General features: G+C 41.3%; 1 protein-coding gene across 1 annotated transcript; it reads left to right on the top strand.

Moving 5' to 3' along the window:
- The first annotated feature begins 8,741 nt into the window (after positions 1-8,741).
- Positions 8,742-15,186, top strand: LOC109731888 (uncharacterized). The gene is made up of 4 exons (XM_020291065.4): positions 8,742-9,048; positions 11,892-12,207; positions 12,919-13,078; positions 14,446-15,186. The coding sequence occupies exons 1-4, from the start codon at positions 8,899-8,901 to the stop codon at positions 14,912-14,914; spliced, it is 1,095 nt and encodes a 364-aa protein (XP_020146654.1). The 5' UTR covers positions 8,742-8,898; the 3' UTR covers positions 14,915-15,186.
- The last annotated feature ends 900 nt before the right edge of the window (positions 15,187-16,086 follow it).

Raw genomic sequence — 16,086 nt, 5'->3', positions numbered from 1 at the left:
GTCATAGGAACATGTATATGTCACGAACAAAGCAATAGCAATATACAAAATGATCAAATGCTAAGCTAACAGAATGGGTCAAGTCAATCACATCATTCTCTAATGATGTGATCCCGTTAATCAAGTGACAACTCATGTCTATGGCTAGGAAACTTAACCATCTTTGATTCAACGAGCTAGTCAAGTAGAGGCATACTAGTGACACTTAGTTTGTTTATGTATTCACACATGTACTAAGTATCCGGTTAATACAATTCTAGCATGAATAATAAACATTTATCATGATATAAGGAAATATAAATAACAACTTTATTATTGCCTCTAGGGCATATTTCCTTCAGCTCCTACATATTCTTCAAAGATCTTTATCGGTCAAACCGCATAACAACATACGTTGTTCCCTTTGTCATCGGTATGTTACTTGCCCGAGATTCGATCGTCGGTATCCTCATACCTAGTTCAATCTCATTACCGGCAAGTCTCTTTACTCGTTCTGTAATGCATGATCCTGTAACTAACTCATTAGTCACATTGCTTGCAAGGCTCATAGTGATGTGCATTACCGAGAGGGCCCAGAGATACCTCTCCGATACACGGAGTGAAAAATCCTAATCTCGATCTATGCCAACTCAACAAACACCATCGGAGACACCTGTAGAGCATATTTATAATCACCCAGTTACGTTGTGACGTTTGATAGCACACAAGGTGTTCCTTCGGTATTCGGGAGTTGCATAATCTCATAGTCAGAGGAACATGTATAAGTCATGATGAAAGCAATAGCAATAAAACTAAACGATCAATAATGCTAAGCTAACGGATGGGTCTTGTCCATCACATCATTCTCTAATGATGTGATCCCGTTGATCAAATGACAGCACATGTCTATGGCTAGGAAACTTAACCATCTTTGATTAACGAGCTAGTCACGTAGAGGCATACTAGGGACACTCTGTTTGTCTATGTATTCACGCAAGTACTAAGTTTCCGGTTAATACAATTCTAGCATGAATAATAAACATTTATTATGATTTAAGGAAATATAAATAACAACTTTATTATTGCCTCTAGGGCATATTTCCTTCAAATGACCGACCACTGCAGAAGATAGAGAGAAAATGAAAGTCATTCCCTATGCCTCAGCCATAGGTTCTATCATGTATGCAATGCTGTGTACCAGACCTGATGTGTGCCTTGCTATAAGTTTAGCAGGGAGGTACCAAAGTAATCCAGAAGTGGATCACTGGACAGCGGTCAGAACATCCTGAAATACTTGAAGAGGACTAAGGATATGTTTCTCGTTTATGGAGGTGACAAAGAGCTTGTCGTAAATGGTTACGTCGATGCTAGCTTTGACACTGATCCGGATGACTCTAAGTCGCAAATTGGATACATATTTATATTGAATGGTGGAGCTGTCAGTTGCTGTAGTTCCAAGCAGAACGTCGTGGCGGGATCTACGTGTGAAGCGGAGTACATAGCTGATTCGGAAGCAGCAAATGAAGGAGTCTGGATGAAGGAGTTCATATCCGATCTAGGTGTAATACCTAGTGCATTGGGTCCAATGAAAATCTTTTGTGACAATAATGGAGCAATTGCCTTAGCGAAGGAATCCAGATTTCACAAGAGAACCAAACACATCAAGAGACGCTTCAACTCCATCCGCGATCAAGTCGAGGAGGGAGACATAGAGATTTGCAAAATACATACGGATCTGAATGTTGCAGACCCGTTGACTAAGCCTCTTCCACGAGCAAAACATGATCAGCACCAAGACTCCATGGGTGTTAGAATCATTACAATGTAATCTATATTATTGACTCCAATGCAAGTGGGAGACTGAAGGAAATATGCCCTAGAGGCAATAATAAAGTTGTTATTTATATTTCCTTATATCATGATAAATGTTTATTATTCATGCTAGAATTGTATTAACCGGAAACTTGATATATGTGTGAATACATAGACAAAACAAAGTGTCCCTAGTATGCCTCTACTTGACTAGCTCGTTAATCAAAGATGGTTAAGTTTCCCGACCATAGACATGTGTTGTCATTCGATGAATGGTATCACATCATTAGGAGAATGATGTGATGGAAAAGACCCCTCTGTTAGCTTAGCATAATGATCGTTAAGTTATATTTCTATTGCTTTCTTCATGACTTATACATATTCCTCTGACTATGAGATTATGCAACTCCCGAATACCGGAGGAACACCTTGTGTGCTATAAAAAGTCACAACATAACTGGGTGATTATAAAGATGCTCTACAGGTGTCTCCTAAGGTGTTTGTTGGGTTGGCATATATCGAGATTAGGATTTGTCACTCCGTGTATCGGAGAGGTATCTCTGGGCCCTCTCGGTAATGCACATCACTATAAGCCTTGCAAGCAATGTGACTAATGAGTTAGTTACGGGATGATGCATTACGGAATGATTGTCGGTAACAAGATTGAACTAGGTATGAGGATACCGACAATCGAATCTCGGGCAAGTAACATACCGATGACAAAGGGAATAACGTATGTTGTTATTGTGGTTTGACCGATAAAGATCTTCGTAGAACATGTAGGAACCAATATGAGCATCCAGGTTCCGCTGTTGGTTATTGATCGGAGATGTGTCTCGATCATGTCTACATAGTTCTCGAACCCGTAGGGTCCGCACGCTTAACGTTCGATGACGATTTGTATTATGAGTTATGTGTTTTGGTGACCAAAGATTGTTCGGAGTCCCGGATGAGATCACGGACATGACGAGGAGTCTCGAAATAGTCGAGAGGTAAAGATTGATATATTGGACGATAGTATTTGGACACAGGAATGGTTTCGGGACGTTTCAGATATTTATCAGAGTACCGAGGGGTTACCGGAACCCCCCGGGAAAGTAATGGGCCAACATGGGCCATAGGGGAGAGAGAGGGGAGCCCACAAGGGGTGGCGCCCCTCCCATGGGCTGTCCGAATTGGACAAGAGGAAGGGGGCGCGGCCCCCCTTTCCTTCCCCCCTCTCCCTCTCCTTCCCTCTTCCCCCCTCCATGAGAAGGAAAAGGGGGGGGGGGGCGAATCCTACTAGGACTGGAGTCCTAGTAGGACTCTCCCCTTCATGGTGCGCCCCTGGTGGCCGGCCTCCTCCTCCCCCTCCTTTATATACGTGGGTAGGGCACCCCTTGGAGACACACCAATTGTTCAAAGTCGTGCGCGGCGTCTTTCTCCACAGTTTACTCCTCCGGTCATATTCATGTAGTGCTTAGACGAAGCCCTGCGCGGATCACGTCACCATCACCACACAGTCGTGCTGACAAAACTCTCCCACGACCCCCTGCTAGATGAAGAGTTCGAGGGACGTCATCGAGCTGAACGTGTGCAAAACTCGGAGGTGTCGTGCGTTCGGTACTTGATCTGTTGGATCACGAAGACGTTCGACTACATCAACCGCGTTAACCTAACGCTTCCGCTTTCGGTCTACGAGGGTACGTGGACACACTCTCCCTCTCTCATTGCTGTGCATCTCCTAGATAGATCTTGCATGAGCGTAGGAATTTTTTTGAAATTGCATGCTACGTTTCCCAACTATAATCAATATATAGGCATTACGTCCATCACAAGTACACCGTTAATCCAACTGCATCTAATACTATTACTCCACCTCAAGACCGTATCCAACATGCATCTAAGTTCATGATAAACAGAGTAACACATTAAACAAGATGACATGATGTAGACAAAGTAAGACCAATTAATATGACCGAACCCTGTCATTTTATCCTTATTAGCAATAATGCAAATACATGTCTTTGCTCTTCCAGTCACAGGGCAAGATCACCGCAAGATTTAAGCATCTACAAAGCACTTCTCCCGCTGAAGATAAATCAATCTAACTTGGCCAAAGTAGACGAATAGATCGGAGAGAAATACAAGACTATAAAATTACGCAACAAATAAATCTCAAGAGACTCAAATAGTTTCAATGAATAATCTGATCATAAATCCACAATTCATCGGATCCCAACAAATACACGTAAAAGGTTACATCGCATTGATCTCAGAGGAGATCATTGTATAGAAGATCAAAAGAGAGAGAAATAAAGTCATTTAGCTAGATTGTTTTCTCTTTCTCTTCAGCGGGAGATGTGCTTTGTAGTAGGTTCAATCTTTCGGTAATCTTGCCATGTGACAACAACGGAAAAGACTTTGCGACGAGGATAAAACAACAGGGTTCGGTCATATTGATTGGTCTTACTCTGGCTACATTATGCCATCTTGCGTAATGCGTTACTCTGTTTATCATGAACTTAATACTTTGAGATTCATGTTGTATAGCGGTTTTGGGGTGAAGTAATAATAATATATGCAATTGGCTTAACGGTATACTTGTCATGGACGTAACGCTTATCCAGCGAGTTAGCGTCGGGTTTGTGAAAAATAGTAGGGTGCGACCTACTTAAGGGAAAAAGAACCGGTTTTCCATTCGGTTTTCTATCTTCGTTTTTCTGGTTTTTCACTGGTTTTTCTTCGTTCATTTCTTCATTTTCACTTTTTTCTGGTTTTTCTTCGGTTTTGTTTATTTATTTTCATGCTTCTCATTGTTTTTTCTTTTTCTTCCTTTTTCTTCGGTTTTCTTTGTTTCTTTTTTCTTTTCTTTCCCTGCTTCTTCATTTTTCTTCGGTTTTGTTTTGTTTATTTCTTGTTTTCATCCATTTTTCTTTTTCTTTTCACTCGGTCTCTCATTGTCTTTGTATAAACACTTTTTATATATATATCTAATACATTTTCTAATACTCGTTTAACATTTTCAGATACAAGTTTAATATTTTTTGAATATATGATCAACATCTTTTCAATACACATTAAGAAAAAATTAGATACTTAGTTAACGTTTTTCAAATACAAAATTAACATTTTCTTAATACATAGTCAACATTTTTCTACACATTTTTTAGATTTTTTAAATGCTTGATTATATTTATAAATAAAATATTAATATTTTTTAATACATGCTCAATATGTTTTCTATGCACATTTAATATTTTCCAAATGCTGGATTAACATTTTTCAAATACTTGTTCAAGATTTTTCAAATCCTTGATTAACTTTTTTTCAAATGTGTGATTAACATTTTTATATACATGGACAAATTGTTTCATCTTTTTTAATGCATGGTCAACTAGATTAATATTTTTTAAATACCCGTCGAACATTTTTTCAAATGCTTGATTAACATTTTTATATACGTGATCAAATTTTTTATCATTTTTAATAGATGGTCGACATCTTTTCTATTCGCATTTAACATTTTTCAAATGCTAGATTAATATTTTTAAATGCTTGTTCAACATTTTTTAAATGCTTGATTACACTTTTGAAATACATGATCAATTTTTCTCATACACATTGTTTTTTTTAACATTTTTTGTACAGATGATAAACATTTTCTCTATACACATTTAACATTTTTCAAATGCTTGGTCAACACTTTTAAAATGTTGTTGTACAGTCTTTTTGTAATATATATAAAAATATTTTAAAGTATAAATAAAAGTAAAAAATTAAATCAGAAAACAAAAATAATAAACATTAGGAAAAAGAAAAAAAGATGCTATAGAAAAAAGGGAGTTTGTTAAGATTCAAACCTGGGTCTCCTGGCTGATAGCTAGTGCAGCCATCCATTGAGGCACGGTCGGCTTCGTGCTAAAATAGAAGGCGTGACCTTCTTGAGGGCAATGACACAGTTTTCCACTATTTTCTTGTTTTGTTTTTCTTTATTTTTTCACCGACTTTCTTTCTCCGTTTTCACTAGTTTTTTCTTTTATTTCTTTTACTTTTGTTTTTCTACAGTTTTATTTGTTCCTTCTCATTATTATTATTATTTTTTTTCTTTATTTTTTCTTTGGTTTTTATTTTTCTTTCGCTTTTACTTTTTATTGATTTTCATCATTTTTTTCAAAAGATGTTAAAAAAATATCACTACACAATCAACATTGTTCGTATACATCAGAAATAGTTTTTAAATACATGTTAAACATTTTTTAAATACATGATTTATATTTCTTGAAAACTTTTTAATGTCTACATCGTAAATTTTTGGTATATATCTAATACATCTTTTTAATACACGTTTAACATTTTTTGAATATAAGATTAATATTTTTTAATACATGATCAACAGTTTTTACACATTTTTTATTATTTGAATGTTTTTATTAACATGTTTCAAATACAAGATTAATTTGTTTTTGAATACGTGGTCAATATTTTGCTATACATATTTAATATTTTTCAAGTACTTGATTAACAATTTTTCAAATACAAGATTAACATTTTTTGAATACATGGTCAAGATTTTTTCTGTACACATTAACATTTTGCAAATGTTGGACTAACATTTTCAAATACAAGATTAACATTTTACTAATAGATGGCCTACATTTTTCTATACAATTTAACATTTTCAAATGCTTAATTAACATTTTAAAAACAAGATTAACTTTTTTAATACTTGATCAACATTTTTCTATACACATTTAGTATTTTTTAATGCTATATTAACATTTTTCAAATACAAGATTAACAGTTTTTTAATACATGGTCAACATTTTTTTAATACACATTTATCATTTTTGAAATTCTTGATTAACATTCTTCAAATACAAGATGCACATTCTTCTCAGATGCTTAATTAACATTTTTAAATACATGATCATCCTTTTCCATAAACATTTGTACTTTTCTTCATAAACTTTGTGCATACATGAGAAACATTTTTTTCTGTATGCATTTAACATTTTTTTAATTCACGGTTAATATTTTTTTAAATGTTTTTATTTAAAGTTTGATTGACAGTTAGTTCATGTGTCCTCGATCTGTTACTACAATACGTCCCAAGCGCTTGCTAGGATGGCTAGCAGCAGCCGCTCCTAGAGAATCGACTAGGGTTAGAACCCTGCTACTCCATTTTTACTTTCTCGGTGTGTTCCACTAGCTCTATATAAATACCTCGCGGACCGGCCCACTCGTGAGTTTGCTTCAGCCAGAGATTGATCTGACTCGCTTGAAGTGAGGTATAGATGCGCCCCAGGGAGAGCGCTATGGCCGGTTTTCGAAATCACTAGCGAAGGAGTACTCGTTGCAAAGATCACTCCAACTTCCTAGGTTGCAATAAGTGGCGAGCTGCACGTGCGCCACTTGTCGCAACCAGGGAGTTTTCCCTTTTTTTTAGATCCGCTTATTCAAAATGTTTTATCTCTTAAACCGTGCGTCCAAATTTTGAACCGTTTTCACGGTTGGATTCCTCGCGTCGAGATCTTCAAAACTAGATCCCATGTTTATAGGTTTTGACGAACATTTTTTTCACGAAAAAACCAGACGAAAAAACCAAACCAGGAGCATGAGTTTTTTTCCTTTCCGAAAGTGGCACGCCCGTGCCTCTCATGAAATCACAACCGTGCCTTTAGCGGAAGAAAACAAAAGAAGAGAAAACACTTTTTTTTTGCGTTTCCGAGGAGGCACGGTCATGACTCTAGCGAAAGCACAACCGTGCCTCTCGCGGAAGCAAAACCGTGACTCTCGCGAAAGAAAAAAAACAGAAAACATGATTTTTTTCATTTCCGAGAGGCACGGCCGTGAGTCTCGCGAAAGCACAACCGTGCCTCTAGCGGAAGCAAAATCGTAACTCTCGCGAAAAAAATCAGGAAACGCATTGTTTTTCCATTTCCGAGAGGCACGGCCGTGACTCTCGCTAAAGCACAACCGTACCTCTCGCGAAAGCAAAACCGTGACTCTCGCAAAAGAAAAAAAAACAGAAAATGTGTTTTTTGTTTTCGAGAGGCATGGCCGTGACTCTTGTGACGTTTTTTTTTCGTTTCCGAGAGGCACGGCCGTGACTCTCGCGAAAGCAAAACCGTACCTCTCGCGTAAGCAAAACCGTGACTCACGCGAAAGGAAAAAACGTGTTTTTTTCGCAAAAAAAAATTCGAAAAAATAAAATTTGATCAAAAGCTAAGGAAGGCTGATGGAAAATCAAAACGTAGAAAAAAAACCGTTTAAAAAGCCAAAAACGCGTGCGGAAAAAAAATTCAGAGAGAGTGCCAGAGCGCGACACATGGCGAATGGCTGAGAGCGCGCCAAGTGGCGCTGATCGTTGCGATGCTCCCGAAGGAACGCTAGTTAACCAGTTGCTCTCGCCGGTTTTCGTACTACTGGTTCTACCTCATGGGCCCATCAGATGCAAGAGAGTAAGTAATATGGGCCAGGCCCAAAGGTAGACTGATCAGGACGCTCGTCTTTTTTTAACTGATCTTTTTGATTGAATTGTGCAGATGCGAAGCGCCCACGTGAATGCATGGCTTCCACGAAAGAAAGTGGTTTCAAAAAAAAAAGTGGTTTCACAAGAAGGAATTTTTCACAGGTATAAACGTGGTTGCAGGAGAGACGTGGAAATTCTTGGACAGAGGCGAAATGGTTAATCCGGCCCCGACCTAGTACCAGCTCCATTACTCTACACGCTGCTAATCTCGTCAATCTGCACACTGCACAAAAGGGTCCCAAATTATTGTAGGATTTCAAATCTATTTCCTCCGTCCCGTAATGTAAAACAATTTTTGACATTATATTAGTGTCAAAAAACGTCTGTCAATTCGAGTACGTATAGTACGTTTGAACTGTAAGTGGTCTAAGTTTCTTAAAAAGAGAGTAAGTGGTCTAAGTAATTTAAATTGTTGTTTGAAATAAGGAGTTTAAGTAGTGGCGTGAAAAAAAAAGAGCTGTAGGGGAAAGGCATGGGCGCAACAAAACGACGGCGGGGCTCCAGTCGTCGAGCTCCGGAGTCCACCGCAGCCCACGTCGTCCGCCTCCTCTCCACACACCCCGTCGCGCCCGCCTCCGGCTCCCACTCCCCTCATGCGCCCCTCCGCGGCGGCCGCGGCCGCCTTCCTAGCCCCCGCCGTCACGGCCTCCAGCCGCCTGGTTCCGCTCCGGCGGGCGAGGCGCTTCGCTGTACGCTGCGTCGCCGCCCCTCCCGCCCCCAAGCCCGCGTACTCGCCCTCCAAGGTGAGTTCGCCGAACAATTGGTCGCCGAGTACAAGTATGGACATATATCGCTGCTGTGTCTGGCTGCCGGAGTTGGGCTCATCGGAATCGTTGTATATCGGGTGGCTGGGGGATCCGTTGAATATGCCGCAAGTCTTACCACGATTGAGGTTCGCGAACTTATTCCACTCGGATTTAGATCTCGAGTTGTTTGGTAGGTTTTCAGTCGCAAGAAACTTCCATATATTGCTTATAAGGAAAAGAAAAAACAATGCGCAGCAAGAATTTACGTGCCACCTAAATTGTCATAAATTTGGTTTTATACACTCCTATATACGGAGTAGCAATTTTTTCGGGTTGAATTTGATTCACAGCTGTTGGCACACATCACATGTGGCATACCTAATTTATTCAAAAATATGAGGCATGCGTGGGTGCTTGTCCAATTTTGATCCGTCCTCTGTTCTACTTTACATGGAGCTTATCTTGAACCCTTCAGTTACGAAGTGGAGAGAGGGAGGGAGAATCTAGTGATCATTGGTCAGATACCTGTTCACATCTGTAAGAGACTGAATCAATATATATCCTGTACCACAATATCCTTCCTCCTTGGTAAAACCAATTATACTTCATCCTATTGATTGCTATTTCAAGACTGTTATCACATAGATTATTATTTTTGCGGTAGCACAGAGATTAATAATTGGATTGAATGATCAGTTTAACTTTGTGCGAGATGTTTAGCCCTAGAGAAAATCTCAAATCTATGTTGACGCTATCGATTGATGACTCTTGGGCCAAATTATTAGAACACTGTTGTATATTTTTCTTGACAAGGTGGAATGACTGCAATGTGAAACAAATGGAGTCTATATTACTTACAGTATGGAATGGAAGTAGAGAAAATCTCAAATCTAAGTTGACGCTATCGATTGATGACTGTCGGGTCAAATTATCAAAACAGTGTTGTAGATTTTTCTTGCCAAGGTGGAATCGCTACAACATGAAAGAATTGGAGTCTATACTAGTTACAGTATGGAATGGAAGAAGTATTTTCAGTAGTGTGGTGTTGTCCACATGCATATGAGGTGTTGTGTTTCATAGCCAGAATTCTTTAACCTCTTTGGCTCACATTATGGACCCCGTAAGCCTGCTCTCTGTCCTCTCTCTCCCCTCTCACATGTATATGAGGTTTCGTGCTACCTCCTTGCTTCCCATGTCTAAAGTCATGCACAAGACCAATTCGACCTCAGCTTGAAGGGATGGAAAGGAAAAAAAATGTGCATGACTGGTGATTTTTCGCTGACCATCAGTATATGTTTTCTCTAGTTGTCAATTTCATATCTTCCAAATCAATTGAGCTGGTTCTTGCAATTTTAAATGTAAATAAAATATGCGCTCCCTACATTGCCATTGTGTGCAAACTGTTTGAAAACGTTACACTTTTAAAAGGAGGATGCACCGATGTTTCCTCCTTTATTATCTCCCCTTCATCTGCTTATCCAGTGGTAGTTGGTTCAGTGTTCCCTAATTGGTCTGGCACATTTACTTTCTTTCTAGTTCTTATTCACATTCAGTGTCATACCATGGCCCTATCTTTGGTTCTACCTATTTGATTGCTAGTGCAGTGATTTTGCTATGTCGATTTCATTAATAGGCGTGTATGGCTGAGTTTATGCATATACTGGCTTGTCCTCTAAGATAGAGCAAAGTTGATGTCATATTGCTCCCATAGTAACAATGATGAGAGGTTGGGACATGAGGAATTGACTTTACAGGAAAAAAAAGGAAATAGGAATTGCGAGGCAAACAAAACAGAGTTGCTAAGTTTTTTCTTGATGACCTTGAAGACTTGAACTGTGGACCACATTGCGCTGAACTTAGTACTACGACAACAGCCTTTTGACTCAAGAAAGTTGGGGTAAGCTATAGATAAAACCCAATAGAAACCTATGAGAACCCATAAAAGAAGTGATCAAGTACATGTAAACAAAGTGAAGGAATGTAAATTAAGGTTCTGGTGCATGGATTGCTGAATTCCATGCAGTCCTATAAAGAGCCAAATCTCTGGGTACATTCCAGTCCTGTAAGTCTCTTTTTACGGCCTCCTCCCGTGCCAATTCTGGTCGCCCTCCTACCGCTCCTAGTATTTTCGCTACTCTTTAGAATACCGCTATTCACTGGTGCTTCTGCAGGTCTCCGTTGGATATGTCCAAACCATCTTAGTCGCTGTTGGACAAGCTTCTCTTCAATTGGTGCCACCCCTGCCTTATCACGTATTCCCTCGTTCCTAATCTGGCCCTTTATTGTATGGCCACACATCCACCTTAGCATGCGCATCTCAGTGACACTCATTTGTTGGATGTGTTGTCTCTTAGTAGGCCAACACTCTGCTCCATATAAGACAGCCGTCCTATAGAACATACCTTCGAGCTTTTGTGGGACCTTCTTGTCACAGAGGGTGCCAGATGCTTGCCACCACTTCATCCACCCTGCTTTGATTCTGTGGCTAACATCCTCATCTATACCACCATTACTTTGTAGCGTTGATCCCAAGTATCGGAAGGTGTCCCTCTTAGGCAAGGCAATGGTGTCCCTCTTAGGCAATGGCAGACAAACAGTGGACCACATTGTGCTGAACTTAGTACTAATATGCACAAAATATTACTGAAGTTCGTGATACCATGTTTACTCCAACAGATTCCGCTAATACAATTGTTTGTGCATCCATTTGTTAAAGTTAAAGGTCCTTAGTGAATATCGGCTACTTAAGAGGAAATAATCCCAACTGTGGTCATACGAGCAACTTTATTTTGTCTCTGTGGTATTATCTGTCTGTAACATTATTTGGTATGCTTTTCTAGACTGGGAAGTGGCAGTGGACATTTGAGGATAAACCAGTAAGCGTTTACTATGAGGAACATGAGCAGGGGACTGCTGAGAATGTGAAGAACATCCTTATGATCCCTACGATTTCTGATGTTAGCACAGTGGAGGAATGGAGGGTGGTCGCCAAAGATATTGTGACACGGAAAGGAGAACTCAGCTACCGTGCTACTATTGTTGATTGGCCTGGTCTGGGCTATTCAGACAGGCCATCTCTGAACTATAATGCTGATGTGATGGAGAATTTTCTGGTTCAACTACTGAACTCACCAAATAGTCCTGTAGCGGATGCAGGTAAATCAGATTTTACTCTTCCAGTCAACTGGTAGTCTGTCATTGCAAGCATCTTCCCTGGAATTAGTACTTGATTCTACACACTTTGCTTTCATTGTGGTTATTTGGTTCACTAATATGACCCATTCTTCTATTCTTCATTGGTAGCTTACTACTTTACCTGCATATGCTTATTGTAACCATTGTTATGAAAAGTATATGTATGGTTCAGACTGTTTATTGGTTCAACCAGAGCTCTGAAGTAGTATGTTTGTGCACAAAATTATGCTTGCCCAACGTTATCATTCATATCCAACTGAAATATTGTAGAGAAAGTGTTTCCAGGTTACATTCTTCTTGGCTAGTACATGAAAGCTGGCTGGCCACTTTATACTGGCATCTTACGGTTACGGTTCTGAACATAATTATCGTATGTTAGTACTTCGTGGGTAGAGTAGCAATGTAGTTAAAGGAAGCTTATAGAATTCAGCAGAACAGCCAAAGCCACCATGGGAATATTCTCTTGTCAATGTTAACAAGTACTCGTAGAACATATGCCAGAAAGCAGAAAACAAATTCTAGTTGGTCGATGTTTGTCAGATTGACTGCTGTTGCAAGTACGATTTTCAATTATTCAGTAACAGCAATCACTTTGAAATTTTTGTTCTGTTTGAATCTCAGTAGTGACTTAACGATGTGGGTGTACACTTGCACTGTCTACACTATGTTCAGATGGCGAACTGGTAGTTGTTGGAGGTGGTCATGCAGCAACCATAGCTATCCGTGCAGCTGGGAAGGGCCTTATCAGACCATCTGCGGTTGCTGCTGTTGCACCTACTTGGGCTGGACCCCTTCCCATTGTATTTGGCCGAGGTTCTGATATGGAAACAAGGTACTAAACTTGAACTCATTAATTCTTATGGTATTACGTATATTTGCCAGAGAATACTTTTATAGGCACTCTGTGTTCTGTCATCTGTGCAACTTTGTGTATGCTCAAATCAGGTGGAGGCAGGACATTCATTTTGTTAAGAGCTTTTTTAAAGATAATAGCATAATACCATGATCACCACTACCAATGCACTCAGTTTGCATTTTTTTGTGCTGTCTTGACTACAAAATCTGTAGACACTCCATTTACAAGCCTCATGCCTGTGAGCTATGGCTATATTCCCTGACCCTTTCCTCACAATATTTGTTGTTCATTGTGTGTCAATTGTCAAGGGTGAATATACAAAATGTGGTATACAGATGTGATAGGCATGAAACATTCCCGGAATCGTGAGGTTTGTGAAGCTGTGGAAACATTAAGATGATCTTGATAGTCCTTAGATGCAACCGGACTATAGGAGAAAATACTCCCTTTTGATCATCATTATACTGTATCAAAGCATGCTTGTGTACCTCATCCTGCCTTCTATTCTGTAATGTTCATGCCTATCAGCAGTGCTATCAAATGCCTTTAGGTGGGTTGGAGTATCTCATTCAACAAACAGTAAATCTGCTAGTTGGTTCAGTACAAATCTTTCAGTTGCAGCACTGTTAGTAAAATCTTCTACGTGGTTTAGTACATATCTGCATTTAGTTGCAGCACTGTTTTGCATACATATCTTTTCGATCATAGGCAGTTGCAACATGGTGATGTGTATGCCCCACAGCTAGGGTGCAATTGAGAAATTGTTTGTGTACGAACGAGTCTGCCTTATGCAGTGATTTCATTAGTTATGTTTGGCCTTGTTTGTCATTATGGAATTGTCTATGTGGTTGCACAGAGAAAGTACAGTAGTATTTGCAGGCACTCATTTTCCAAATTGGTTTTATGGCTTCATTTTCCAAATTGTTTTTTCTGCCATATGCAGTGATTTCATTAGTTATGTTTGGCCTTGGCTGTCAGTATGGAATTGTCTATGTCGCTGCACATGGAAAGTACAGCACCATTTGCAGGCACTTCGTTTTCCAAATTGGTCTAACGGCTTTATGAGAAAGGATCATTTCTGTGCTCTGGTACTGATTTTCATGTGTAGCCTCACACGTTTAACTAATGTTGATATATATGTATAACTGATTAGTGAAGCCTGTGATGGAGGATTGTAGGTGTGACCTAAAGCAGTATGCATTGAAATCACACAGAATGAATACTGATGTACAGTACTAGATAATACGTGATATGATCACCCCTATCAGCCATTTTTCTAGTCTGCTAGTGCATAAGATTCAAGCTGACCGCACTAAAAATAACTTTTGACCTGTCAATAACAGGTACGGGCTTCTACGAGGAACCCTCAGGGCCCCCGCCATCGGCTGGATGATGTACAATGTTCTGGTGAGCAACGAAAAGTCCATCCAGTCCCAGTACAAGTCCCATGTGTATGCCAACCCTGAGAATGTGACACCGGAAATCGTCGAGAGCCGCTACGAATTGACAAAAAGAAAAGGCGCGCGATACGTCCCTGCCGCGTTCCTGACGGGCCTTCTCGACCCTGTCCAGTCGAGGGAAGAGTTCCTGGAGCTGTTTGCCAAGTTGGATGGAGATGTCTCCGTCTTAGTGGTGTCGACGCTGAATTCCCCCAAGAGGTCCAAGGCCGAGATGGAGGCTCTCAAGGGCGCCAAGGGCGTGACCAAATTCGTGGAGGTCCCGGGCGCGCTTCTGCCGCAGGAAGAGTACCCCTTGGCAGTCGCAGAGGAGCTCTACGACTTCCTGCAGGGATCACTCTCGTCAGGAAGATGAGCCGCATGTCAGCATGTGTGAGGAAACTACACTGGGGTGACCCTGACTGAGTTCATCGACTCGTATCGCCTTTTGCCGGTAAATCCATCGACGCGCCATGTTGTTGCACCTGAACTTTTTAGAAGCAGTAAAGCAGCACCATCAGCTCCTGGGTGCCACCACACATACCGGACGGAGCCTGCTTCTGACGGAGCTGACGTCCATACATACAGCTTCAATTTGTGTAAAAAAGCACACTGCCCTGATCAATAATTGCAGTTCGTCACAGTTAAGCCCATCCTCGTGGTTCCAGTTCACAGTTAACCTTGCATCATCACCCGATGGCGTCCATTCATTGCACATGGAGGTAGTAGCTCTCTCAAGTCCCCCGGTTTTCTTCTCATTGATGGCAAGTACATGCCCTACTACTGCAAGCTAGGCACTGGGTCTCCACAGGTAAACGTCTCTTCGCTCTTCCTTGTCCGACCCGTACGTCTCACCTAGGCGACCACGGCGTGCTGAGCGCGGCGGCGGCGTCATTGAGCAGCGCTCTTTCGCCGCCGGCGAATCAATGCTTGAAGCTGAGAGGTGCTCGCTCGCTCGCTCGCTGCTGTACGTACTCCTATCTGGAACCAGAAGCTCAGTCCGGTACGCACGCACGTTGCGGAGGGTGGTCGTACAGGCAGATTCTTGATCAGTAATAATTGGGGCGTGATCCCAGCGGCTGGCCGTGCCGCGGCCATCAATGCCGCATTTAGTGAAGCCTCCCGAGGCCAGCGGCGACCTCCGGCACGCAACCTCACCGCGCGCGCCCTCGCCGGGCTCGGTCCCGGCCGCCGTGAAACCCTGAGAGCTACGCGGCGGTGTCGGCATGGTCGACCAGGTCGCCGTCGAGGGCGCCCACGTGGCGCCCGACGGGGCCTGAGAGGGACGGGCATTCAAAGTGGCAAGTGAGGTGTCCCGGTTCCGGAGGTGGATTTCCTGTGCGCCGGTGCTCGTCGTCTTGCATCATGATCGCTTGATGACGGTCCATGCAATGCAAGAGTGTGGGCGCTGGCCACTGTGGAGTCGTAGCGTCGTCCGGTCCGGGGCTTCAATGCCGCGAGATTGGTAGGGTCTTGGGTGGGTATATGCCTGGATGTGTACTGGACTGTGGCAGTGGTAGGACGAACACGCCTGTATGCGTGTGCGCG

The sequence above is a fragment of the Aegilops tauschii genome, chromosome 5 (assembly GCF_002575655.3).
Source record: "Aegilops tauschii subsp. strangulata cultivar AL8/78 chromosome 5, Aet v6.0, whole genome shotgun sequence".
Classification (NCBI taxonomy): Eukaryota; Viridiplantae; Streptophyta; class Magnoliopsida; order Poales; family Poaceae; genus Aegilops; species Aegilops tauschii.
Note: the sequence above shows the minus strand (reverse complement) of the source record. Positions and strands in the feature narration are given on the sequence as shown.